This window comes from Cervus elaphus, chromosome 28 (genome assembly GCF_910594005.1).
Source record: "Cervus elaphus chromosome 28, mCerEla1.1, whole genome shotgun sequence".
In the NCBI taxonomy this organism is placed as follows: Eukaryota; Metazoa; Chordata; class Mammalia; order Artiodactyla; family Cervidae; genus Cervus; species Cervus elaphus.
Window position 1 is genome coordinate 36,145,062 of NC_057842.1, and position 27,839 is coordinate 36,172,900.

The window sequence follows — 27,839 nt, forward strand, 5'->3', positions numbered from 1 at the left end:
GGAACCCAGGTCTCCTCATAGCAGGCAGATTTTTTATCCTCTGAGCCACCAGGGAATATGAGGACATAAAGTATATTTCTTTAGAGTTGACAGTTTTCCTACAAGCCCTTTTTTTTCTGAGTTCCTATCCACATTTAGATGCCAAAGAATAGAGGATTCTCCCCTCTTTTTGAGAGGGAACGATGGTAGAAATGTAGAATAGCTCATTTTGAAGAGTGTCTGGAGAGTTTGCAGTCTAAGAAATGAAGAGGTGGACACAAACTGTAGGAACTGAGGTTGTTTTGTCTGGAAAAGAGAAAAGTATGGGAGTGGAGGGTGAGGTGAAGAGCTAACTTCAAAAAACCGCCTCATGGGAAAGTCAGAAGTTTGTTGAAAGCCCTTACACTCACTTGGTAAACATCTGAAACGACCTGCACTTGAAGGCCTGACTGTTGGCTTTCCCTGGAGGAGAGAGAGGTTAAATTTATTCTCTTCAGCACCAATGAAATTTAAAAAAAAAAAGTGTGATGGAAACACGTTTCTACTGAATACCAAGAATTGCCTTTAAAAGGCATGGAGCTGTTTCGGGAGGAAAGTCGTCCGCGGCGCGCCGGGGGACCGACTCAGCCCCAGGGTCGAGACGCCCGGGTCGGGGGTCGCCGGCTGGGGGCGGGGACCCGGAGCCCAGGGTGCGCACGTCAGACTCCAGCTGCGCATCCGGGGCTCCCCTGGGAGCGGCGCGGGGCGGGGCGGCAGGGGTCCCGGGAGCTCCGGCCCCGGCTGGGCTGAGGGCGCGGGATCAGGGCTCAGCAGCATGCTGGCCACCGTCGGGAGCCTCCTGCGCCTCCGCCTAGGGCGCATCCCCTGCTGCGCCCCGGGAGCGCCCCCAGAAGCCGAGAGGCGGCCGGTCGCGTCTCTCTGGCCCCGGGGTCGCCCCCAATACTCCAGTGGCGGGAGCCCCGGAGGCTCGGAGCCCCCAGGTTCTGGTGAGCAGGGGCTGGGAACGACCCGGGAGGGACGGGTCCGTGGAACGCTGAGGCTGGGGGATGGAGGCGTGAGCGCTCCCCGATCACTGGGCCGTCGGTCTCTCCGTCCCTCTGTTTGTCCCTGTCGCCTTCGCAGCCGGGAAGCTCCATAGGGTCCCCGCCGAGCACAAGCCGTCGCAATTCGACAAGAGAATCCTGCTGTGGACCGGGCGTTTCAAAGCGATGGAGGATATCCCGCCTCGGATTCCGTAAGTGTGGCCCGTGCCGGGCCGGGGTGAGGGCGCCCTGGAGGGTCGGCCCCAGGCCTGGAAGGCTTGGGGTCCACCCACTTCCCGACCTGCGTGCACAGAGGTCGGGAGAGGTGTGCAGAGCCACACGGGTCTTCACGGTATCACCTACCACTCTAAGGGAATTACTCACGCGCCCCTAGTGCGGCTAAATGCCAAGCTCCTTCACTGGACTGTGGGGGCCAAGCTAAGCTTGTGGGGTGATTGTTGAAATCGTGTGGAAATCCCGAAGTTCAGTGGGTACTTCCACCGTCGCTCAGATACCCGCCCCCGGCGAGCTCCGGGGCCGGGAGGCAGTGGCGCCCTTAGGCCAAACAAAAACCAGGGTCCTCGCTGAGAGGCGGAGGGGCCCTGGCCTGGGCTGGGGAGGGGAGGAGTTGCGGCTCCCTGATCCACCCAAGGAGGGATCATGACTCTTGGGGTGGCCGGAGAGTCTGGGAAGAAGCCACATCCGTGTGACCTCCTCTTCTGGGGCGGGAGATGCCTGGTGTACGCGGTTTTGCAGCTATCTGAGCGTGGGTTTTCTAGGACTAGGAGCCAGGGCGCATCTGTGTCTCTGGCCTCCTCATCCCATACTCAGGACAGACGTTCCCTTGATAAAACCTAAGCTGACAACTTCAACTCCAGGGTAAATGTAATCTTTTACGAAAACAAAAACAAAGTAAAGGTCACCCTTAAAAAGCATTTTTTTCTACAGCTTCAGTTTATGCAAAGCCCAGAAATCTTCCCTGCACCTTACAAGGGAGTGGTTAAAAGGGGAAGGAAGGAAACTAAGGATAAAACCAATCTACCACTTCTTAAACTGATCTCAGAAAAAAGTGAGACTAGAACTATAAAATCACATAAGGATTTCAGATGTTCAAATATTATTTTATATGATGTGATCAATGCCTGTTAGAATGGATGATGGAAACTGGGTCTACACCTTGTTCTGTGCATATTATGCACACTTTTTATTGATTGTTAATTTATTAGTCATCAAAAGCATCTCAAATGGGAAAAATATGGTGGGAAATGTTCAGTAATGAATTCTCAAACAGTTTTATTCCTTTCTTGAATTAAATGATTTAATGAGGAATGGACATGGAATTTGAAATAACATGGAATTTGAACTCTGTTTTCAGCATTTATTCACCATGGAGATTTTTTTTTTTTAATATTATAAAACAAATTTTGTTGTCCTTGAGATCTATAATTTATCCCAGAGCAGAAATTAGCCCCAGAAAAGCTTAAAAAGACCATCCTCAGTGTTTTTGGATTTTGAATTCTAGGGCTATCTGACAGAGTAATCAAAAATGTAAAGAACCTGAATTATTGTAAATTAACATGTCTAGAGATTCTAGACCCAATATTATAGCAATATGGCTGTATATGTGAAGAGACCCATTTTACAAAAATAATTCTTCCCCAGGATTACAGTCAAAGAAATATTGTTAAAAAGGAGAAATTCTGTTAAATTAACTTTGAGCAAGGTGCCTAGGAAAAGTATTATAGTTTTGGGTTGGAAACATGAAAGTATTTGAATATTTTTTATTATTTTCTATAATTTTTAAATCATTGCTATTTAGGAGAGATATGCCTCCTAAGCGTTAGATTTACAATGTAAACAGCTTTCACTTTTATGCTTTTAATGGACATAATTAACAAGTGACCTATAATTTTTGTACCATACACTAATGATATTTAATAATGATTGTACTTTTCTTTTCAGTGTTAAACTAATTTGGTATAGCAGTTCAAAGCCAGATGGATGGGTAAAAAAGATTAGATCTTTCAGGTTCCATCTGGAACAAAAATCAACAACAAATGTAATCTAATAATGTGCTAATATTAACCTGTTTGCAACTAATATCTTAAAACTTACATTAATCTGCCTAAAACCTGAAGAAAACAGGCTAGATATTGGTTTTCTGTGTTCCTTCAACTGGTGGAAAGTTAAAGAAATATTTTTTAATTTTTAAGAGGAATTGCTTCCTAGAATTCTTTTTCTCTATTCAAACGACATATATAAGAAAAAATACTGCTGAATACTTTCTCAAAAATCATTCTTTACTTGTGTCTATTTATAAGCTGCCACTTCATATTACTGCAGCAATATAAATAATAAATACCTGTTAATTTGAAATTAGTAAGATAATGTACTAGAATTTGTAAGGCTTTCACATCCGCCAGTTGAATTCAGGGAAATTTTTGGAGTATTTATGTAAAAAATAATTGTCTATTATGCCAGTCAGGAAATCATATTGCTTTAATGTAGTTAACAGAATACACATCTTGGTTTAGGCCAGAAATGATAGATGCTGCCAGAAACAAAGCTCGGGTGAAAGCTTGTTACATAATGATTGGACTCACGATCATCGCCTGCTTTGCAGTGATAGCATCAGCCAAAAGGGTGAGTACCTCTTTAAAGTAAAAATAGACTTGAGAATTTTAAGAAGGATTATGAGCTTTGTTCTCATATGGGGGATTATTGCTGGTTTTCCAATGTAAGAACAGTCTCATCTCGGACATCTTGACCCATCTGCATATATCAGTTGTACTGGAAACAACACTGTTCATGGAAATTTGAGTCAACAAATTAACCATCTGGACAGAAGGGACAGAAGCTTGTTTCCATTTATAAGACAAAGAAAAATGAGAAATTACAGTTTATAACCTGGTTAAAATCGGCAAAGGAAGAACTTTTTGTATGAAAGTTATCCAAACTACATCCTTCCTTAAATAATGAACTGTTTAGCTGTGGCATCAGTTCAGTTCAGTCCCTCAGTCCTGTCCGACTCTTTGCGACCCCATGAACTCCAGCATGACAGGCCTCCCTGTCCATCACCAACTCCCGGAGTCCACCCAAACCTATGTCCATTGAGTCGGTGATGCCATCCGACCATCTCATCCTCTGTTGTCCCCTTCTCCTCCTGCCCTCAATCTTTCCCAGCATTAGGGTCTTTTCCAATGAGTCAGCTCTTTGCATCAGGTGGCCAAGTATTGTAGTTTCAGCTTCAACATCAGTCCTACCAGTGAACACCCAGGACTGATCTCCTTTGGGATGGACTGGTTGGATCTCCTTGCAGTCCAAGGGACTCTCAAGAGTCTTCTCCAACACTACAGTTCAAAAGCATCAATTCTTTGGCGCCCAGCTTTCTTTATAGTCCAACTCTCACATTCATACATGACCACTGGAAAAAGCCTTGACTAGATGGACCTTTGTTGACAAAGTAATATCTCTGCTTTTTATTATGCTATCTAGGTTGGGCATAACTTTGCTTCCAAGGAGTAAGCGTCTTTTAATTTCATGCCTGCAGTCACCATCTGCAGTGATTTTGGAGCCCAGAAAAATATAGTCAGCCACTGTTTCCACTCTTTCCCCATCTATTTGCCATGAAGTCATGGGACCAAATGCCATGATCTTAGTTTCTGAATGTTGAGCTTTAAGCCAACTTTTTCATTCTCCTCTTTCACTTTCAGAGGCTCTTTAGTTCTTCACTTTATGCTATAAGGGTGGTGTCATCTGCATATCTGAGGTTATTGATATTTTTCCTGGAAATCTTGATTCCAGCTTGTGCCACCTCCAGCCCAACATTTCTCATGATGTACTCTGCATATAAGTTAAATAAGCAGGGTGACAACATACAGCCTTGACGTACTCCTTTTCCTATTGGGAACCAGTCTGTTGTTCCATGTCCAGCTCTAACTGTTGCTTCCTGACCTGCATACAGGTTTCTCAAAGAGGCAGGTCAGGTGGTCTGGTATTCCCATCTCTTTCAGAATTTTCCACAATTTATTGTGATCCACACAGTCAAAAAGTCAATAAAGCAGCAATAGATGTTTTTCTGGAATTCTCTTGCTTTTTCAATGATCCAGCAGATGTTGGCAATTTGATCTCTGGTTCCTCTGCCTTTTCTAAAACCAGCTTGGACATCTGGAAGGTCATGGTTCACGTACTGCTGAAGCCTGGCTTGGAGAATTTTAAGCATTACTTTACTAGCGTGTGAGATGAGTGCAATTGTGTGGTTGTTTGAGCATTCTTTGGTATTGCCTTTCTTTGGGATTGGAATGAAAAGTGACCTTTTCCAGTCCTGTGGCCACTGCTGAGTTTTCCAAATTTGCTGGCATATTGAGTGAAGCACTTTCACAGCATCATCTTTCAGGATTTAAAAGAGCTCAACTGGAATTCCATCACCTCCACTAGCTTTGCTCATAGTGATGCTTTCTAAGGCCCACTTGACTTCACATTCCAGGATGTCTGGCTCTAGGTGAGTGATCACACCATCGTGATTATCTGGGTCGTGAAGATCTTTTTTGTACAATTCTTCTGTGTATTCTTGCCACCTCTTCTTAATACCTTCTTCTATTTGGTCCCTACCATTTCTGTCCTTTATTGAGCCCATCTTTGGATGAAATGTTCCCTTGGTATCTCTAATTTCCTTGAAGAGATCTCTAGTCTTTCCCATTCTGTTGTTTTCCTCTATTTCTTTGCATTGATCACTGAGGAAGGCTTTCTTATCTCTCCTTGCTGTCTTTGGAACTCTGCATTCAAATGGGTATATCTTTCCTTTTCTCCTTTGCTTTTCACTTCTCTTCTTTTCACAGCTATTTGTAAGGCCTCCTCAGACAGCCATTTTGCTTTTTTGCATTTCTTTTTCTTGGGGATGGTCTTGATTGCCTGGCTCCTGTACAATGTCATGAACCTCCATCCATAGTTCATCAGGCACTCTATCAGATCTAGTCCCTTAAATCTATTTCTCACTTCCACTGTATAGTCATAAGGGATTTGATTTCAGTCATACCTGAATGGTCTAGTGGTTTTCCCTACTTTCTTCAATTTCAGTCTGAATTTGGCAATAAGGAGTTCATGATCTGAGCCACAGTCAGCTCCCAGTCTTGTTTTTGCTGACTGTATAGAGCTTCTCCATCTTTGGCTGCAAAGAATATATTCAGTCTGATTTCGGTGTTGACCATCTGGTGATGTCCATGTGTAGAGTCTTCTCTTGTGTTGTTGGAAGAGGGTGTTTGCTATGACCAGTGCTTTCTCTTGGCAGAACTCTATAAACTTTGCTTTGCTTCATTCCATACTCCAAGGCCAAATTTTCCTGTTACTCCAGGTGTTTCTTGACTTCCTACTTTTGCATTCCAGTTCCCTATAATGAAAAGGATATCTTTTTGGGGTGTTAGTTCTAGAAGCTCTTGTAGGTCTTCATAGAACTGTTCAGCTTCTTCAGCGTTACTGGTTGGGGCATAGACTTGGATTACCATGATATTGAATGGTTTGCCTTGGAAACGAACAGAGATCATTCTGTTGTTTTTGAGATTGCATCCAAGTACTGCATTTCAGACTCTTTTGTTGACCATGATGGCTATTCCATTTCTTCTAAGGGATTCCTAGGCTATGGTTTTTCCAGTAGTCACGTATGGATGTGAGAGTTGGACTATAAAGAGAGCTGAGTGCTGAAGAATTGATGCTTTTGAACTGTGGTGAGGGAGGAGACTCTTGAGAGTCCCTTGGACTGCAAGGAGATCCAACCAGTCCATCCTAAAGGAGATCAGTCCTGGGTGTTCACTGGAAGGACTGATGTTGAAGCTGAAACTCCAATACTTGGCCACCTGATGCAAAGAGCTGACTCATTGGGAAAAACCCTGATGCTGGGAGGGATTGGGGGCAAGAGGTGAAGGGGACGACAGAGGATGATATGGTTGAATGGCATCACCAACTCAATGGACACGAGTTTGGGTAAACTCTGGGAGTTGGTGTTGGACAGGGAGGCCTGTCATGCTGGAGTTCATGGGGTCGCAAAGAGTTGGACACAACTTAGCGACTGAACTAAACTGAACTGTATCCATCTTCCTTCTCTCCAATTCATCTGTCACTTTGAATAATTAAACTTATTTAATTTGAAATTTAATATTCAATTTGAATACTTAAACCTTAAACCTTATTTAAGATACCTTCAGGTAGAGATGGAGAAATCGTTAGCAATTTGAGATATGTTTGGAAAGGTAAAAAGGATAGAGCTTTATGGTAAATTCAGTGTGGGAAGAGGAAACAAAATGGAAGAATAACACAAAAAATGCTTGGATTTCTGCCTTGAGCATCTAAGATGGATGGTGTTGCCATTCCCCATGTGTACAGCTGGGGAAAGAACTGGTAGGCCTGACAGACAAAATATATCAAGTCCTCTATTTTGGATATGTTAAGTGTGAAATGCATATCAGACTTCCACCAATATCTATTAGATTTTTATTCTGCAAAGGACTTTGTATGTTCTTGAGTCTGAGGGACCTATAGCTTTGCTCACTTCTGAAAAAGTGTAAGCTGTTTTTACTTCAAATATGACCTCTCCCCCCATTCTAATCACTCACCTATTGGGAATATATGTTGGAATTTCTAATTCTATTCTTCGTGTTTCTTAACTTCTTTGTTGTTTTGTACTTATATCTCTGTGCTGCATTTAGATTATTTCCTCTGATCCATTTTCTAGCTAGAGTTCTTTCCTCCTGATCACAATGCTAATTATCTTCTCTTTTCACAAGTAATTCTCCCCCCCAGGTAAATGCCTAGTGTCCTTGCCAGTTCTCAGGCTGGTAAGAGCTTTAGTCATTTCACAGGAATACCTCAGCTCCATGCCCATGATCTAGATCCTGAACTTGCCTATTGGCACAGCGATTCAGCTTCTAGCCCACAGCTGTTAAAGCCAGTATTTCCCCCTAATAAAGCCATTTCCGCTATCCTGGCGTTCTTCCTTCTCATTCCCCATCAACTTACGTCTTTTGCATTCTTTTCATAAAAGGTACCTGGGGATTTCCCTTTCTTGATTTTGAGTTTAATTATTTGAAAGTGTATGTATTTATTTTTTGTCCAACAACTATATCTATGTGTGCCAAGAGATGTTGGGGGCAGATTTCTATATAGCAGTAGTATTGCCTAGAAGTCTAATAACTTAGGCAGATTTTTTTCTGCATCAAAGGATTGTTTTTCTTAAATGCTACATGTGATTGATGCTTTGTTATTTTTCTTCTTTTCATGGAGTCTGCTATGTATCTCTAAAATACAAATTTTTCCAGAGTGCCAAAATGCTTCGCCTTTTGCTTCTGCAGGCTGCAGAACGACATGAATCTTTAACAAGTTGGAATCTGGCAAAGAAGGCAAAATGGCGTGAAGAAGCGGCGCTGGCTGCACAGGCCAAGGCTAAATGATATTCTGACAAAGCGTTCATCGGAATATCATCACTGTTACCAGCAACAATAAATGATAGGTAAAAGAGAATATTTAACAAAGTACTTGTCAAGGCTTTATTTTGGTAACAAGAATGGCAAAGTCTTTTTTTATTTCTACTTTTAGTAAACTTTTGCTGAAGTATAACATACATTTAGAAAGTGCACAAAAGTGTACACAGTTTGATAGAATTTTAGTGAACACACCTGCATAACCACTGTTCAGGTCAAGCCATAAAACATCTCCTTTCTGCCTCATTTCTGCCCTCAGTCAGTCATTACCACACAGATAAAAAAAGATGTTGTTTTATTACCATAGACTAGTTTTGCCTGTGTTAACTTTATATACATAGAATGATATAATATACACTTGTGTAAATTCTTATACTCAGTATTATATTGTGAAATTCATCCAGACTCTGAGTAGCAGGAAGTCATTCATTTTCATTGTTATAGTATTCCACTGTATGAATATGCCAGTTTATCTGATTATTCGGTCCAGTTTTTGGCCACTAGAGATGATGCTAAAATGAGCATTCTGGGGATTTCTTTGGCAGTCCAGTGGTTGAGACTGTGCTTCCACCACACGAGGCACAGGTTTCATCCCTGGTTGGGAAACTAAGATCCCACATGCCTCGGGAACAAAAGTAAAACAAACTTCCCTTACCAGACATCACGATGTAGTCACAAAACAGGATAGTAAACAGCAAAGAAAATGAACAAACCACACATATATGCATCAATATGAATCTCAAAAAATGTTAACATTGAGCCAAAACCCGAAACTCCCAGATATAGAAAATATATGTAAACTTCCAGTTTACACATTTAGAAAAAAGATAAGTGAGGCTGTATTTCTTAGGGATATATACACATGAGATGAAACAATGAAGAAAAGCACAAGGATTATTAATAAAATCCAGAGTAATAGTTACAAGGGACTGATAATAATTAAATTGGATGGTGAGTACACAGGTGTTTTATTATTCAAACTGTCTTCTTACACATTATTCTCTTTGTGTATTTTATAATAAAACAATTTAGAAGGTGGAATGCTCAGAAAATAATGAGTCATGTTAAACCCCTAAAATTTTGCCATGCTTTTTTAGACAAGTTTAAAAAAACAACCATGACTGAAAGGGAACAAGAGGGATCCCTCAAAAGTAAAGCTGTCCAAAGTTTAGAACTCCCAATTTTTAAATAACAGGTACTTTTGAGCATTACACATTAAATTCTCCAAACTGCCTACTGCTTCCAAATTGAAATGTTTATGCAAAAGCTAATGAGCATTTTGACCTCTTTACTTGGTGGGGTTGCTCCCAATCAGCATTTTAGTTCTGGGGGTACTGTACAGCCATGCTCGCAAGTGCAACTATTTGAAAATTTTATTTCATAAGAATGGAAAATTAAAATGTTAAAAGTGACTAATATTGATATGATGTATGTGTCTCTTAAAATTGCAGACTGCTTTATTGGGAGCAAGAAACCCTAAAAATAACTGACATAATTACTTTTACTACTCTGTGATTGACAAAGTTTCAAATACTGAAGGAAATGAGGCCAGATGAAGCCAAAAAAAAAAAAATAATAGTAGCAGAATAAGAAAATAAAAACACTAAACTAGGGGGCCTAAGCTTGGCTACTGTGTGATTTTGTGTTTCGAGCACTCTAAGAAAGTTAAATCAGATATTCCCTTCTATTTCCATTTATTAGGTTTAAAACTCTAAGCCTTAAATAAATGCACTGTATTACATTAAAATAATAGAAAAGGAAAAATAATCTCAGTTGAAACATGTGAATGTCCCATTAATTGCCAAGGCATGAGATACAAACATAAATTAGATTCATCCTCCATTATAGTTGAATATACATATAAGTTCTAAAATAAAAGCAACATACTATTTAATCGTATAATCCTACCAACGAAATCATACTGGTTTTAGAAAGGGGATGGAATTTTAATCATTGAGGGCATCTACTTTTGCTGTTAGGAATACACAATTGTGAGAACAAATGAAACAGACACGCTTATATAAATGCAATTGTAAAATAGCATTTTATTGTTTTTAATATAGTGCTGTAACATTTCATAATATTGCATATTACTCAAATATTGATTTTTTTAGTTAGTCAAGAACATCTTCCCCCATCCCACTTCCCAATCAGAACTTAAAGACACATTATCCTTCTAGAGCTCTATCATATTGGCTCCTAATATGTTACATTCCATAAAACAGTAATGCTATGAACTAAAATGAGTAAAGGCTAACAGTTACTTTGATTTCACAGTTTCACAATGCAGCCAGTAGACTGCTGAATTTAGAACAGCAACAAAAATCCACTAAGACTTTGTATTGTAATTACTTTTTCCATAATGCTCCTTCCTAAGAGAAGAAAAAATATGAAGGCAAAGGTAATGTTTTGTCCAACAAAAGTCCTTTATCAACAAATCAATCTTTATCTGCAAACAGGTTTTACAGTTACCGAATGATATGCTGTTTCTGTGCCAGCAGATTTTATTACATTTTTTTGTTTTTATTTTTTGCTTTCCTGTTCTAGTGCTACCAGTAAGTGAACAAAATGACACTAAGAATTAAGTTCTAGAAACAGTTTTCAAAATAAAACTGATAGTAAAAACACCCGGGTCATTGAGTCAAGTACTTACAAATATAAAACAAGTAAATTGCATAGATTAGCTAGTAAAAATTCAAATTCAGACAAAAATAAAACACCAAATTTAATTAAACGTAAAGGACTCTTTCAAGTATTTTTTTAAATTTCTGCATTAATGTTGCATGCATTGCCCTTTAGAACATGTTTTCTTTTCTTTTTTTTTTTGGCACAGTTTCTCTCAGATTTAAATATAATAAATCTCAGGAAAGCAAGTTGAAAAAAGAAAATTTCCCACATAAGGGCCAGTGAAGATTAAGGAAAATACATTTTGGAGCATTTAAAATAGTACATTTGAAAAGAGTAGTCATATTAAGAAAAATTTTAGAAACAAAGTATTTGCTAGTATTGGTTCAATAAAGTTATTACCACACCAATAGCTGGTCCCAATTGCCCCTTGCACTCAAATCTAATCAAATCAATTATCCTAGTAACAGATCCAATGAATTAAATATAATTTTTGTATATAAATGCCTAAAATATGGTCAAATTCTATACTTAGAGGTATAATGCTTGCTTTACTGGCAAAAATTTAAAATTAAAGGCCATTCTATTATTTCCATTATTTTTCCTTCTGTAAGAACTATTTTGTTTGAAAGACGTGGCTTAGAGATTTATTAATATAAATCTCCTAAACTGACTACAGGGTCCTCAAAATAAAAGCAGGCACAGCTGGTTAGTTTATGAATTATGCTGCATTATTAAGTTCAATTGATTAGAAAGAGTGGAATACCCTGTCACCTGATACTTACACTAGCAGCATCACAAAAAAGCGTTGATCTGATCAATTCACCACCAATTTGGTCATCTTTAATATAACTACCCTGTTCTTTTGAATATACATATACTGAACTTCATAACTTCTACTACAATAAAAAGGGCACAGATACAATACTCTACTTAATAATATAAAAGAGGTTTGGCAGATGCAGTCAGCATTATGGACACCATTTAAACCTGTAGTCTATAGCCTGTAGGTTTTAAGTGTCTTGCCAAAAGCTTAGTTTCATGATATATAATTTTACAAAGTGTCATACTATTTAAAAGTACCTCTGTATACATTTTCTTCTTGTTAACATGCCTCTGATTTCCAGCAGAAACATTATAAATGATACCATAAATGAAATCTTTCTTTACAGAATAGACTATGAGTCATATCAAAAATGCTTTTAGTTTCTATCTTAAAACAGCAATAAACTAATTTTTAAATAAGTATTTTAGATATATAACGGGAAATGTAAACAGCCTGTATATAACTATAAATGAAAAAGACTGAGCTCAACAGTACCATATCTGCTTAGAAAACTACCGAGTATAGTACCGTGAAAAAAAAAACAGGTAAGACACATGCATATATATGGATCTATAAGTAAATATATATATATAATTTTCTACTGAAACTTTTTTCAAAGTTTCACAATATGAAGAGGTTTTGCTGTTAATACATAAACACTTACATTATATTAACCAATCTGATACAAATGTAATCTAATACAATGGTACCTTGACAAGCAGCAGTATGACCCTCTGAATATTACCAAAGGGAAAAAAAATCCTAATATAGGTTTCAACCAATTAAAGAATCCTTAGTAATTTCATTAATATCATCCTTTTGTGTTCAAACATTAAGTACATTTAATAAAATTTAATACATAACAAGGTGATTTCTTCAGAACAATTTTGCCATTCAAGTACCTAAGTTCATTATTACACAGAAAGTGAAACTTCTCAATTAGTGCTCTGAAAAATCAGAGAAAGGAATACAGTATTATTTTTGCTATGCAGCACTACTTTAGATTCATGATGGCATCTCTATCATGATGCTCTTTAAAATGAGCAGTGAAAAAATAAAAAAACACTATTTAAAAAATGTTAGCATATTTGGTCAAAATATAAAATATACTAATATAGCATTTATATGTTAAAAACACAAATATTTAAATGTTGTGTAATTATTTTAATGTGTTCGATATGAAAAACAGCTTCTCTCTTCACAATTGCTACATTTTAATCGATTACCAGTACAACATTTTTCCTATGTTTTATAAGTAACATTTACAGGTTTTGTTAAACCTTTTTTTTTTTTGTAAAGTATAACCTACAGCACAGTGATTTATAATTTCTGGTAACATCTATCTTTACATTCTAATTTAGCCTTTTCTCTATTTCATGCTTCTGAAGCTTTTTTGTTTTGTTTTTGCTTTGAGAGGTAGATTTAGTAGAGAACGGGAATGTCAAACACTGCCAAAATGCAATTATCAACAGCTGTACTGTTATTGTGCAGTATCCAAGAGTGCTAGAAAAATTCAGAACCATTATTGTAATACTTTACCAAAATTCTCCTTCTCAGGCTTAAATTATTAAATAATGTATTTAACTGTTCTCAAATAGATACAAAAAAAGATAAAACAATGAAAGACATATATACAGGCAGACAAACATAACAACAAAACTATAATAAAAGGTTGCATATGAATGGAAACTTTTGTTTTGCTTTCTAAAAGTGCATCTTCTTTCTTTTTTTGTTCTACACAAAAACGCATCAACTATTCCTACTGACAATGCAAGAAAGGGGAGATATGTAAAGCTACCCTTCTTAGCCATTAATTTACCTCCTACCAAGTTAGAGTTGGAACCCTTCCATTGGTGCTTCCTGCTGCTGAAATACAAACTGTTGCTGATTTTCATCCACTTGAGGTACAATACTGGGGTCGTCATCTTCTACACCAAAGTAATGTTCAATCAGATCAAAAGCCTTTTGGTAAATTTCCTGATTTTCATGGCTTTGCAGAAATTCAATTTTATCTAGACCTATTATATAAAGCATACAAATAAAATCAAAGTTATTACTCAGATTTAAATATATATTTAAATCAAAATAATGAATCAATAGTATCACCAGTCCACTGGCAATGGAACTGTTAATTTTAATCTAATTAAAAAAATTAAAACATAATTTTTAAAGGTTGTATTCCCTTTACTGTTATTACAAAATATTGGCTATATTCCCTGTGTTGTACAATACATCCTTGAATCTATCTTACCCAATAATTTGCACTCCACCCCCACTGGTTGCACTGGTTACCACTAGTTTATATGAGTTTGCTTCTCTTTTGTTATATCCACTAGTTTGTAGTATTTTTTAGATTACACATTTAAGTGATTGTGTAGTTTTTATCTGATTTTTGCATATAATGATAGTCAATGAAAGTGAAAGTGAAGTCGCTCAGTCGTGTCTGACTCTTTGCGACCCTGTGGACTGTAGCCTACCAGGCTCCTCTGTCCATGGGGTTCTCCAGCAAGAATACTGGAGTGGGCTGCCTGGGATTCTCCAGGCAAGAATACTGGAATGGGTTGCCATTTCCTTCTCCAGGGGATCTTCCCGACCCAGGGATTGAACCTGGGTCTCCCGCATTCTAGGCAGATGCTTTAACCTCTGAGCCACCAGGGAAGCCCCATGATAGTCAATACTTATGCTTTATAGTTCACGAATAAAAATATTGGGCAATAAGGTATGAAGAGTAAGCATAGGCTGGGCAGTAGGAAGATCATAGAATCCACCCTTTTAGTTGTATGATTTTTCCCAAGTAAGTTTGATTCCTCTGTACTTCAGTTTCTGAATTTTAAAATGACAGTTTTAGATCATGGAAACGTCACAAGTTGTTTCCAGAGTAATCATGCTAAATAAAAAGCACAAAAAGGGAAAGCAACAAAACAAAAACAAGTAAAAAACCTAAAATTAATGAGCAAAGTAACAATAAGTTCTCTCACAGAATAAGCCAAAGTGTATCAATAAGGAATAAATGAATACTATTTGTAAATCCAATACAGTTTATAAGTGAAACTGGAAAAATCCATTTGCATAGTGTAAGGAGAATCTACAGTGCTCTATTTTACTGCTTACAAGAAAATAATCCATGTATATGTCTGGATGATACTAAAAGTATTTTTCACTTAATTACAGATAAACCTCTTCAATTTGTTGCAGGTTATAAAGAATACATCAAGTAATCATATCTATATACACTCATAGAATAGCTCAAACTCTAGTATAACTTGGGGCCAAAATAATAATTGTAGTCAGGAAATATTCTTAAATCAGTGATTGATATCTTAACCAGTGACATTATGTAATTTGAAATAAAGGCAAAGTGGTCTCCCAGGCTTGGTTGAAGAATAGCAAATAAAAGCTTGAGTGGATATAATAGGACTTAAGACAGAAAGTGATATTTAATGGAAATATACTGAGAGGAAAAAGAACTGACTTAGATTCATGCCTCATCAGGAAATAAATTCCAGTCTTGGTGACAGTTGTTTGAATTCTGGATCTGATGCCAAACACAAAGGACAAAAAAGCAAAAATAAACAAGTGGGACCACATTAAACTAAAAAACTTCTGCACAGCAAAGGAAAACATCAGCAATATGAAAAGATAACCTAGGAAATAAGAGAAAGTATTTGTGAATCACATACCTAGTAGGGGATTAATATCCAAAATATATAAAGAACTCATATGACTCAATACCCAAAAACCAAACTATCTGATTAAAAAATGGGCAGAAGATCTGAATGAACATTTTTTCCAAGGGAGATACACAGATGCCCAACAGGTATATGACAAGATGTTCAACATTATTAATCATTAGGGAAATGGAAATCAAAACCACAATAAGACATCACCTTACAACTGTTAGAATGACCACCGTCAAAAAGATGAGACAGGAAGTGTTGGTAAGGATGTGGGAAAAGGAAACCCTTGTGCACTATTGGTGGGAATGTAAACTGGTGCAATCTCTATGGGTAACAATATGGATTATATGGTAGTTCTAGTTTTAACTTTTTACATTTATGTTTTTAAATATAATCCAGCAATTTCACTTCTTGATATTTATCGCAAGAAAATGAAAAAAATATATATGAACTCAAAGATATTATGAACCCCCATGTTCACTTCAGCATTATTTACAACAGCCCAGACATGGAAGCAATTTTATCTATCAAAGAATGAATCGATAAAGAAAATGTGGTACATACACACACAACACATACATATACAGAGAAATATTATTCAGCTTTTTAAAAAAAGAAGACAACCTTGCCATCTGCAACAACCTGGATGGACCTTGGGGGCATTACACTCAGTGAAACAAGTCACGGATACAGACAAATACCTTATAATCTCACTTATATGCAGAATCTAAACAAACGAAAACAGAGAGCTCAGAGTGAGCACATTGGTACAGGGTACAGACTGGCTGTTGCCAGAGACAGGAGGTGAGGGGGTAAATTAAACGGGTGAAAGGGGATGTCAAAAGGCACAAACTTCTAGTCTGTATAAGCTTTGGGGAAGTAATATACAGTGATGGGGACTACATTTATTAATACTGTAATATGTAAATGAAAGCTGCCAAGAGTAAATCTGAAGAGTTCTCATTACAAGAAAAAAATTGAAACTATGGTGACATGAACTATAATTATTACACTCATTTTCCAGTATATACAAATATTGAATCATTATGTTATATACATGAAACCAATGTGTCACTTGGATCTCAATTAAAAAATTGTTAGCAACTATAAATTTTACTGAATGCTCACCATATGCTTCTTCAATGAGGGCACAGTATGGATTAATGCCTATTCCGTTCTGCTTAGATTCTTGTTCTCCAAGCCGTAAAATATTTTCAAGTCCATTTAAAGCCACTTGAACTATTTTAGAGTCCATAACAGTCAATAGATCACAAAGTGGTTTAATGCAGCCCAAGGCTACCAAATACCTTCAGAATAATTAAAAAAAAATGTGGGGGAGAAACATTTTAAAAGACTTAAATATTTAGAGCAATGACATGAAAACATTCTTCAATGAAATGTTACATAAACACTTAAGTATTCCTAAACAATCTCAAACATTAAAAATACTTAAATTTTTACTTATATAGGAACCTGAAAATTCTTACTCTCTTATTTTCATAATTTAACATAATTAGCAATGAATGGTATTACAAATATTACAAAAAATACATACAAGCAAATTGGTACTTATAGTTGTTTTTGCATAGCATATGAGTGCAAAGAATAGTGGGCTCAAGGTCTGTTTTTGTTTTAAAGGTTAGTTAGCCTGTGTAACACATGAAGCCATATCAGGGTAGGTAGAAATGAAGACGGAAAAGAGACACCTAAATCAAACTGAAAGAAACTTTACACAGAAACAATCGTAGTTAATGTTCTAAAATATAGGCTGTGTTTCAGAAGCACAGAAGGCTTGTAGGAGCAAAACAGGCCATGTTGTGAATAATCTTAATAAACAATGATCACAAAAATTATTCTACTCATTTTCTAATGCTTTTTCCTTTTCTAGTTGTTATTATATCTTTAAAATAGCTAATTTCTTCACCTGGCAAAAAGTCCATATTAAGCATGCTCTAAAGTCCATATTAAACATGCTCTGAAGCCAAACTGCATGGTTTCAAGTCCTAATCCCACTCCTTATTAGTTGTGTGATTTTGTGTAACCTCTCTGTGCCTCAGTTTCCACATCAAAAGTGGAAATAATAATAGTACTAAACTAGAATGTTGCTGTGAGAATCCTGCAAACACTCAGTAGAAGTTAGTTTTCATCCCCACCTCTTTTAAATGTGCATATCTTCACTGGAATGCTCACTTGCCATATACTAACCTGTGACTGATCAATTATAATTGCTGAATGAATAACTATCTCATAGTTATAAAGTTAATGGAAATAAAATACATGAAAGCATCTGATGTACTGCTGATGCTCAGTAACTGAAATGACTTAGCATAACAACTAGCAGTCAATAAATATTAGTGATATGAATGCTGAACCTTATCTGAGATCAAGTCATCTTCCCCTATATATAGAGTTAATGAAATGGTGAAAACAGCTAGAAAAATAATAATCTCAGTTTGGACACCTGAGTCATACTAATACATTTTGAGGAACAGACACAAAGATGAAAATGAATTGAAAAATAAAATACAACTGTTTATAAACTGTTTACAAACTTTAGGCCCCCAAAAAGACAAAAATAATATCAGCATCAAAAAAATATACAAGTTAGAACAAATGAAAGATCTTATTTTATTACTGTTTGTAATCATGACACAAATGAAATGGAAATAATACTGATTAAATCAAAGAGGAGGAATGGAAAATAAAAGGCAGAGACAGATGGTATCAACATATGTGAGAAAAGAAAGTAACAGTAGAAATGAAGGCAATAACAGACAATGATGTCCCAATAAGTAGATTTCAAAATCCTCCTAGTGACTTGTAAAGTGGCACAGCAGCCTAACTTCCTGTTATATAAACTAAGAATTAAATCAAATATGTATTAGAAAATATTTCCTAAATAAGCACTTCAAGAAACCAAAAAGGTCTCAAGTTTCATGAAGTGACCCTCAGAACAATAAGATTCTGTAGAAAGTCAGGCTTTTATAGAAGGGCAAAGTAGAACTTTGCTATGGAGGAAAAAAGAGTGAAAGCAGGGAATTCTCTGGCAGTCAAATGGTTAGAATTCTGTGTTTCCACTGCAGGGGGTATGGGTTTGATCCCTGTCCCGGAACTAAGATCCCACAAACCACACAATGCAGGGAAAAAAAATGCAGCAGAAAAGAGAATACCGATAATAAAAATTATGATGATTACAAATAATAATGATAATAGCTAATCTTAGTAGAGAGCTTAATGTTTAGGCATCATGCTAAAGCACTGTCTAAGACTGTAAGTGTACAAACTACATTTAATCATCAATATACTACCATAATGTACTAATCATTATTCAATCCATTTTTAAAAATGAAGACAATCATGGATTAGAGAGACTAAATGACTTTGGAAGGTCATGCATCTTTTACTGAATAGGATTTGAAAGCAGGCTGACTTCAAAGTCCATACATCTATTATTTACGTTGTTAGGAAAAGAAACAAAAACAATAAAAAGCCTAGAATCAAACAAATATCCTGAAAAAAATAAATTTTATTAATGAAAGAATAAAAATGAGATAATATACACAGATAAGGCTAAGAAAGAATGAAGGGATGGAGCCAAAACATAAACAATACCCAGCTGTGGATGTGACTGGTGATAGAAGCAAGGTCCGATGCTGTAAAGAGCAACACTGCATAGGAACCTGGAATGTTAGGTCCTTGAATCAAGGCAAATTGAAGTGGTCAAACAGGAGATGGCAAGAGTGAATATCGACATTCTAGGAATCAGCGAACTAAAATGGACTGGAATGGATGAATTTAACTCAGATGACCATTATATCCACTACTGTGGGCAGGAATCCCTTAGAAGAAATGGAGTAGCCATTATGGTCAACAAAAGAGTCTGAAATGCAGTACTTGGATGCAATCTCAAAAACAACAGAATGATCTCTGTTTGTTTCCAAGGCAAACCATTCAATATCATGGTAATCCAAGTCTATGCCCCAACCAGTAACGCTGAAGAAGCTGAAAGGTTCTATGAAGACCTAGAAGACCTTCTAGAACTAACACCCAAAAAAGATGTCCTTTTCATTATAGGGGACTGGAATGCAAAAGTAGGAAGTCAAGAAACACCTGGAGTAACAGGAAAATTTGGCCTTGGAGTACGGAATGAAGCAAAGCAAAGGCTAATAGAGTTCTGCCAAGAGAACGCACTGGTCATAGCAAACACCCTCTTCCAACAACACAAGAGAAGACTCTACACATGGACATCACCAGATGGTCAACACCGAAATCAGACTGAATATATTCTTTGCAGCCAAAGATGGAGAAGCTCTATACAGTCAGCAAAAACAAGACTGGGAGCTGACTGTGGCTCAGATCATGAACTCCTTATTGCCAAATTCAGACTGAAATTGAAGAAAGTAGGGAAAACCACTAGACCATTCAGGTATGACTGAAATCAAATCCCTTATGACTATACAGTGGAAGTGAGAAATAGATATAAGGGACTAGATCTGATAGACAGAGTGCCTGATGAACTATGGAGGGAGGTTCATGACATTGTACAGGAGCCAGGCAATCAAGACCATCCCCAAGAAAAAGAAATGCAAAAAAGCAAAATGGCTGTCTGAGGAGGCCTTACAAATAGCTGTGAAAAGAAGAGAAGTGAAAAGCAAAGGAGAAAAGGAAAGATATACCCATTTGAATGCAGAGTTCCAAAGACAGCAAGGAGAGATAAGAAAGCCTTCCTCAGTGATCAATGCAAAGAAATAGAGGAAAACAACAGAATGGGAAAGACTAGAGATCTCTTCAAGGAAATTAGAGATACCAAGGGAACATTTCATCCAAAGATGAGCTCAATAAAGGACAGAAATGGTAGGGACCAAATAGAAGAAGAAGGTATTAAGAAGAGGTGGCAAGAATACACAGAAGAACTATACAAAAAAGATCTCCATGACCCAGATAATCACCATGGTGTGATCACTCACCTAGAGCCAGACATCCTGGAATGTGAAGCCAAGTGGGCCTTAGAAAGCATCACTATGAGCAAAGCTAGTGGAGGTGATGGAATTCCAGTTGAGCTATTTCAAATCCTGAAAGATGATGCTGTGAAAGTGCTTCACTCAATATGCCAGCAAATTTGGAAAACTCAGCAGTGGCCACAGGACTGGAAAAGGTCACTTTTCATTCCAATCCCAAAGAAAGGCAATGCCAAAGAATGCTCAAACTACCGCACAATTGCACTCATCTCACACGCTAGTAAAGTAATGCTTAAAATTCTCCAAGCCAGGCTTCAGCAGTACGTGAACTGTGAACTTCCAGATGTCCAAGCTGGTTTTAGAAAAGGCAAAGGAACAAGAGATCAAATTGCCAACATCCACTGGATCATCGAAAAAGCAAGAGAGTTTCAGAAAAACATCTATTTCTGTTTTATTGACTACGCCAAAGCTTTTGACTGTGTGGATCACAATAAACTGTGGAAAATTCTGAAAGAGATGGGAATACCAGACCACCTGACCTGCCTCTTGAGAAACCTGTATGCAGGTCAGGAAGCAACAGTTAGAACTGGACATGGAACAACAGACTGGTTCCCAATAGGAAAAGGAGTAACCCAAGGCTGTATGTTGTCACCCTGCTTATTTAACTTATACACAGAGTACATCATGAGAAACCCTGGGCTGGAAGAAGCACAAGCTGGAATCAAGATTGCAGGGAGAAATATCAATAACCTCAGATATGCAGATGACACCACCCTTATGGCAGAAAGTGAAGAGGAACTAAAAAGCCTCTTGAGGAAAGGGAGGAGGAGAGTGAAAAAGTTGTCTTCAAGCTCAACATTCAGAAAACTAAGATCATGGCATCTGGTCCCATCACTTCATGGGAAATAGTTGGGGAAACAATGGAAACAGTGCCAGACTTTATTTTTTTGGGCTCCAAAATCACTGCAGATGGTGACTGCAGCCATGAAATTAAAAGACACTTACTCCTTGGAAGGAAAGGTATGCCTAGACAGTATATTAAAAAGCAGAGACATACTTTGCCAACAAAGGTCCGTCTAGTCAAGGCTAGTGGTCGTGTATGGATGTGAGAATTGGACTGTGAAGAAAGCTGAAAGGTATGCCTAGACAGCATATTAAAAAGCAGAGACATACTTTGCCAACAAAGGTCCGTCTAGTCAAGGCCAGTGGTCGTGTATGGATGTGAGAGTTGGACTGTGAAGAAAGCTGTGTGCCGAAAAATTGATGCTTTTGAACTGTGGTGTTGGAGAAGACTCTTGAGATTCCCTTGGACTGCAAGGAGATCCAACCAGTCCATCCTAAAGGACAGCAGTCCTGGGTGTTCATTAGAAGGACTGATGCTGAAGCTGAAACTCCAATACTTTGGCTACCTCCTGTGAAGAGATGACTCATTTGAAAAGACCCTGATGCTGGGAGGGATTGGGGGCAGGAGGAGAAGGGGATGACAGAGGATGAGATGGCTGGATGGCATCACCAACTCAATGGACGTGAGTTTGGGTAAACTCCGGAAGTTGGTGATGGATAGGGAAGCCTGGCATGCTGTGATTCATGGGGTTGCAAAGAGTCGGACATGACTGAGTGACTGAACTGAACCCTGAACTGAAGGCTGACAACCAAACAGGAATGTCTATTTCAATTTTATTTTAAATAAGTGGATATTCAAATTTATTAGCCATTTTATAATGTTACACGCATGATATTTTAATGGTCAAAAAAATACTTAGCGTCCATAACAGTACAGTTTTCCAATTAACATACACTTCTTTTTCAGATTTTTTAATCTCTGATTTTTCATAGTTTACCTAGGAGAATATCAATTATACTTTGACAAAAATAAACCACTGTGAATGAATAAAAGATGTAAGAGATGCTATCATTTCACATTAGAAATGCTTATAAAACTTAGAAATAATGTTTTAGTTTTATCAACAAATAAAGGTATGTATTATTATAAATTGTGTCCTATTTACATTTAAAAAACAATTAAAAATTTTTTTTCACCTGATCTGTTCTGGAGTGCCTCCTGATGTTGCATTAGTTATAGCCCAAGCTGCTTCCTTCCTGGTGCGAAACTCTGCTTTCTGAAGAATCTCAATTAAAACAGGAAAAATATTTGCATCTATAACAGCCTGAGGAGAAAAAGTGATATAGCATAATCAATGCAAATAGTGTCTTATAAATATTATGAAGTAGAGGAATCTTGAAACTCATTGGCTTTAAAATGTCACACTTTGTGGGAATGCAAACTAGTACAGCCACTACGGAGAACAGTGTGGAGATTTCTTAAAAAACTGGAAATAGAACTGCCAATATGACCCAGCAATCCCACTCCTGGGCATACACACCGAGGAAACTAGATCTGAAAGAGACACATGTACCCCAATGTTCATCGCAGCACTGTTTATAATTGCCAGGACATGGAAGCAACCTAGATGCCCATCAGTATACGAATGGATAAGGAAGCTATGGTACATATACACAATGGAATATTACTCAGCCATTAAAAAGAATTCATTTGAATCAGTTCTAATGAGATGGATGAAACTGGAGCCCATTATACAGAGTGAAGTAAGCCAGAAACATAAAGACCAATACAGTATACTAACGCACATATATGGAATTTAAAAAGATGGTAATGATAACCCAATATGCAAAACAGAAAAAGAGACACAGATGTACAGAACAGACTTTGGGACTCTGTGGGAAAAGGTGAGGGTGGGATGTTCTGAGAGAATAGCATTGAAACAAGTATACTATCAAGGGTGAAACAGACCCCAGCCCAGGTTGGATGCATGAGACAAGTGCTCAGGGCTGGTGCACTGGGAAGACCCAGCGGGATGGGATGGGGAGGGAGGCGGGAGGGGGGATCGGGATGGGGAACACATGTAAATCCATGGCTGATTCATGTCAATGTATGGCAAAAACCACTACAATATTGTAAAGTAATTAGCCTCAACTAATAAAAATAAATGAAAAAAAAATAAAAAATAAAAAAATAAAATGTCACAGTTTTTGGAAAAACCTTTAGAAATACTTTATTTCTAAATTTTCAACAAACTTTCACATACTTTCCTTTAAAGACTGGAAAATATATTAGCAGAACATAAATTTTAAAGATGATATAGCACAGGCTGGTGATTGATCAAAATGAAATTAGTATTAAATGACTCAAGGAGCTCGATGGTTCACTAATCAATCATTATGTAAAAGCATTGAGACGAAGATTATTGCCTAGTGTGTTAGTTGCTCAGTCATGTCTGACCCTTTGAACCCTATGGACAGTAGCCTGTCAGGCTCCTCTATCCGTGGGATTTTCCAGGCAAGAATACTGGAGTAGGTAGCCAATCTTTCCAACCCAGGGATCAAACCTGGGTCTCTGGTAGGCAGATTCTTTACCATCTGACCCACCAGGGAAGCCCGATCATTGCTGATATTGAAACCTAATGAAATTCAACCTCTTCTTAATGACTAACTGTTATGTGTCAGGCACTGTACTAGAATACCTACTACAAGTAAATGTTATTATTTTAGAGGAGGAAAATTCAGTTCTATAAAAAACTTTTCAAGGACCTTTTAAGAATCTGTTTTTAGTAACTCACTAAAAAAAAAAAATCACTGATAAAATGCCGACTTTTGTCCAAAATGACTCCTGAGATCATCCTGTTTTTTCAGATATGAAAGCTGTTTACCTGAATCTGGGCTCTGTTTCCAGCAGTGATGTTTGAAACAGTCCAGCAGGCTTCTTTTCTGATTGACTCCTTTGAGCTACTCAGTAAGTGTAAAAGACAGGGTAAAGCAGAGCAATTCAAAATCACCTAAAACAACAACAAGAAAATGAAAAGTTTTATTGGAAAAGAACTACACAAAAATATACTATTTAGAAACACAATAATAATTCTGGAAAACTGTATTAAGAAAAAAGAAATTTCTCTCAAAGTAAAACTTAACTGACACAACTATTTGAGCAGAGATTTAGTGATTGGTCAGGATCCAACCAAATAAATTAATGGGGAAAATATATCTATATCTATACCCCAAACAGTTTGAATGTGTCTAATTCCATAACTGGAATTAAGAAACAGTGTCTATTAAGAAACTGTTAAGAAATGTGTGTATTAAGTCTATTTGTTTCATTAAAATTTATACTGTCCTATTTTCCTCTTGTAAGTAAGTACAGTTTGCTTCCCCGGTAGCTAGCTGGTAAAGAATGTGCCTGCAATGCAGGAGACCCTGGTTCGATTTCTGGGTCAGAAGATCCCTTGGAGAAGGGAAAGGCCACCCACTCAAGTATTCTTAGGAGCTTCCCTAGTGGCTCAGACAGCAAAGAATCTGCCTATAACACAGGAGACCTGGGTTCGATCCCTGGGTTGGAAGATTCCCCTGGAGGAGAGCATGGCAAACCACTCCAGTGTTCTTGCCTGGAGAACCCCAAGGACAGAGGAACCTGGTGGGCTTCAGTCCATGGGGTCGCAAAGAGTCAGACGTGACTGAATGACTGAGCACAGCACGGTTTGCTTTGTCTCTCTACGTTCTGTATTTCATGGCAAGATTAATTATGCTCCATGTTCACAATGACCACAGCGATTTACAGTAAGTTTACTTGGTGAAGGACATATGAAGCCATGCACCAAAATTCTGCTGAAAACAGTGTATGTGTAGAAGCGCATTTTATTTTAAAGAGCTATTTTAAATTAATAATTATCAATTACTAAAGGTCTACTGTTTAATAACTAAATATCTAAATATGACTTCAAAAGACTAAAACTGAAAGAATGTAGATTAGAATGTACAGTTTATGACAGCAATGGATAATTTAATGTTTCTGAGTTTAAGTTTGTATCTTTAAGAAAGAGTACTCCAGATATGAAATCAGTCTGACATCATACCTTTTTTTTTTTAAGTCTCACCATCATCTAAGACAGGCAAAAACACACACAGACACACACACACACACACACACACAGTTAGTTACCAATGTGGGAAATGTTTCCTTGCTATCCTTCCTTCAACTTTCATAATCTAGTTTTTCAATCTATTACAAAGACCCTTGCATTTCCAACCCAACTTTTAACCTGCTTATAATCAATCCCCATCTCCTAAGCAGTTTCTGTTCCAGCCAAGTTTAACACCTCTTAATCATAACTCACACATATGTGCCTCTACCCTATGACCACATAAATGTCTTCTAGTCTACTGAAATTCTTCTCCAGATTTAATTCCAACTACTTTATAGAATCTACAAAGATTTCTCAGCACATCGATTAAAAAAAAATTTTTATAGTATTTACTGACAAATCAGTTCTCAGCAAACATACTACTTTAGGTAAGTTGCTTTATTTCATGATATATTTTCTCCTCAATTGAAATGTAAACCCCTCAAGAGCCAAAGTCCTATCTTGTACTTCTTTACATTGATATAGGTCTAGGACAGTGCCTTCATATAGAGGTATTTGAGATGGATTACTTACTACTGAGAATATGCTTATTGACATATAACAGATGCCTGAATAATTATGGTAATGCTAACATCTTGATTAACATGTAATCAATTCATATGAAAATAATAAACTTCTTAAAAGTTCCTTATGCTACCAATTTATCATATTAAAGTCTGAACTCACCTGTGTTTGAATATCATCACCAGTCACAATATTACCAACTGCTCTTAATGCAGGTGATACAACTTTATAATCATTGTGCCTAAAAGTAATAAAAATATGAAATTATATTCTATATTAAAATTAACAGAAAATTTGCAAAAATAGTACAGAAAATTCCTCCGTACTCTTTACCCAGAGATCCCATTCAAGTTTCACTAATTATCCCAGTAATATTCCTCTAACAAAGAAATCTAACCCAGAATCATGTGTTGTACCCATGTCTTTCCAGTCTCTTTCAAGTCAAAAGAATTCCTTAGTTTTCCCTGTGACAATCAAAAGCTAATTATTTGGTTTTGTTCAGTGATTAAAATGAAGTTATATGCTTTTGGCTGAGATATCCAAAATGCTATAGTCTTTGCATTACATGGTATTGGGTGGCATGTGGTATCTATTTTGTCCATTATACTGGCACTGGCCTTCTGTCACTTAAATAAGATGGTGTCCCCCAGATTTCTTCACTATTGTTTTTCCCTTTATAATTAACGTTTTGTGAGAAAATACTTTTAGACTATGTAAAATACCATTCCTTAATCCACTTTCACCACTAGCTTTAGCATATTCTGATATTTATTGTCTGAATTAATAATAATCATCAATATTGTTGCCAATGATGACTTTCTAATACTATCACGTACACCATGTACCTTTTTTTTATCTATTGATCTATCTACTTATTTAAGTGTGGACTCATGGACTGCTATTTTATTCAAAAAAGCTGTAATATGTTACTACAATTTATTTCGATGTTCAAATCATCCCAGGTTTAAACTGTAGGAGTCCCTTCAAAGGGCCTTCTGTGTCCTTTTGATATTTCTCTCTTCTTTGAGCTCTCAATACTTTCTGGGTTCATCTTGCCTTTTTTTTTCCCAGGCCCAGCCTTGGTATTAGTTATTTCTTCAAGAACCCATGACTCTACTTGATGAAAGTAGTGATTAAAAACCAAGATTTGTGCATCTGGTGTGTTCATCTTGTTAGTATAGGTTTGTCACTGCTCCCAGGCCCTCTAAGAGGACATATACAAACACATATATGTATGTTTACATATATATTTATTTCTACATCTATCTCTTTATGATGAACGCCCTGAGTTCACACTGATACCTTTACTTCTGATCTAGTACCATAAGATTATTCTGGCTTTTCTCCCTTCCATACATATATCTCCATTTTCTAAGAATAAGAAGCTGTCTTCCATTATCACAACCTCCCTATGTATGACCAGTCTTCTGACTCAGCTAGGCTGCTGTTCTGTATTGGTTCCAATTCCTGCCCCAGCCTGCTTATCTGCTCTGCTCTCGTGGGTGTCATCGTCAGTGTGGGCCCTGATCTGATCCCTCTGTTGGACTGTGTTCCTCTCCTCCTCAGATGCTGTCTTCAAGCTAGGGCCACAACCTCTTACTGAACCTCTCTTTTGTACCATCTTCCTTGTTTGAGCCTACCTGATGACTTTTTGACAAAAGAAAAAAAGAAGAAAAACAACACACTTTTTTAAAAGAAGAGGATGAGGAGGCTAAAATAATCTTTTTAAAACAAGCTTTCTTATAAGTTTTTAATTTCTTTGTATAGAAAATCTGTTCTTTTTAA

At 37.3% G+C, this 27,839-nt stretch overlaps 2 protein-coding genes across 2 annotated transcripts in view; one reads left to right on the plus strand and one right to left on the minus strand.

Moving 5' to 3' along the window:
- Positions 1–570: 570 nt before the first annotated feature.
- Positions 571–10,029, plus strand: FAM162B (family with sequence similarity 162 member B). Its single transcript, XM_043890299.1, has 4 exons — positions 571–965; positions 1,102–1,213; positions 3,536–3,644; positions 8,342–10,029. The coding sequence occupies exons 1-4, from the start codon at positions 794–796 to the stop codon at positions 8,438–8,440; spliced, it is 492 nt and encodes a 163-aa protein (XP_043746234.1). The 5' UTR covers positions 571–793; the 3' UTR covers positions 8,441–10,029.
- A 460-nt stretch (positions 10,030–10,489) lies between these two features.
- Positions 10,490–27,839, minus strand: part of KPNA5 (karyopherin subunit alpha 5) — a 41,268-nt gene continuing 23,918 nt past the window's right edge. The window contains exons 10-14 of the mRNA XM_043890298.1: positions 26,217–26,295; positions 24,285–24,410; positions 22,597–22,724; positions 16,727–16,905; positions 10,490–13,939 (exon numbers count right to left, since the gene is read on the minus strand). Of these exons, the coding sequence (XP_043746233.1) occupies positions 13,752–13,939; positions 16,727–16,905; positions 22,597–22,724; positions 24,285–24,410; positions 26,217–26,295 (700 nt within the window). The 3' untranslated portion in view covers positions 10,490–13,751. The remainder of the gene's footprint in view (positions 13,940–16,726; positions 16,906–22,596; positions 22,725–24,284; positions 24,411–26,216; positions 26,296–27,839) is intronic.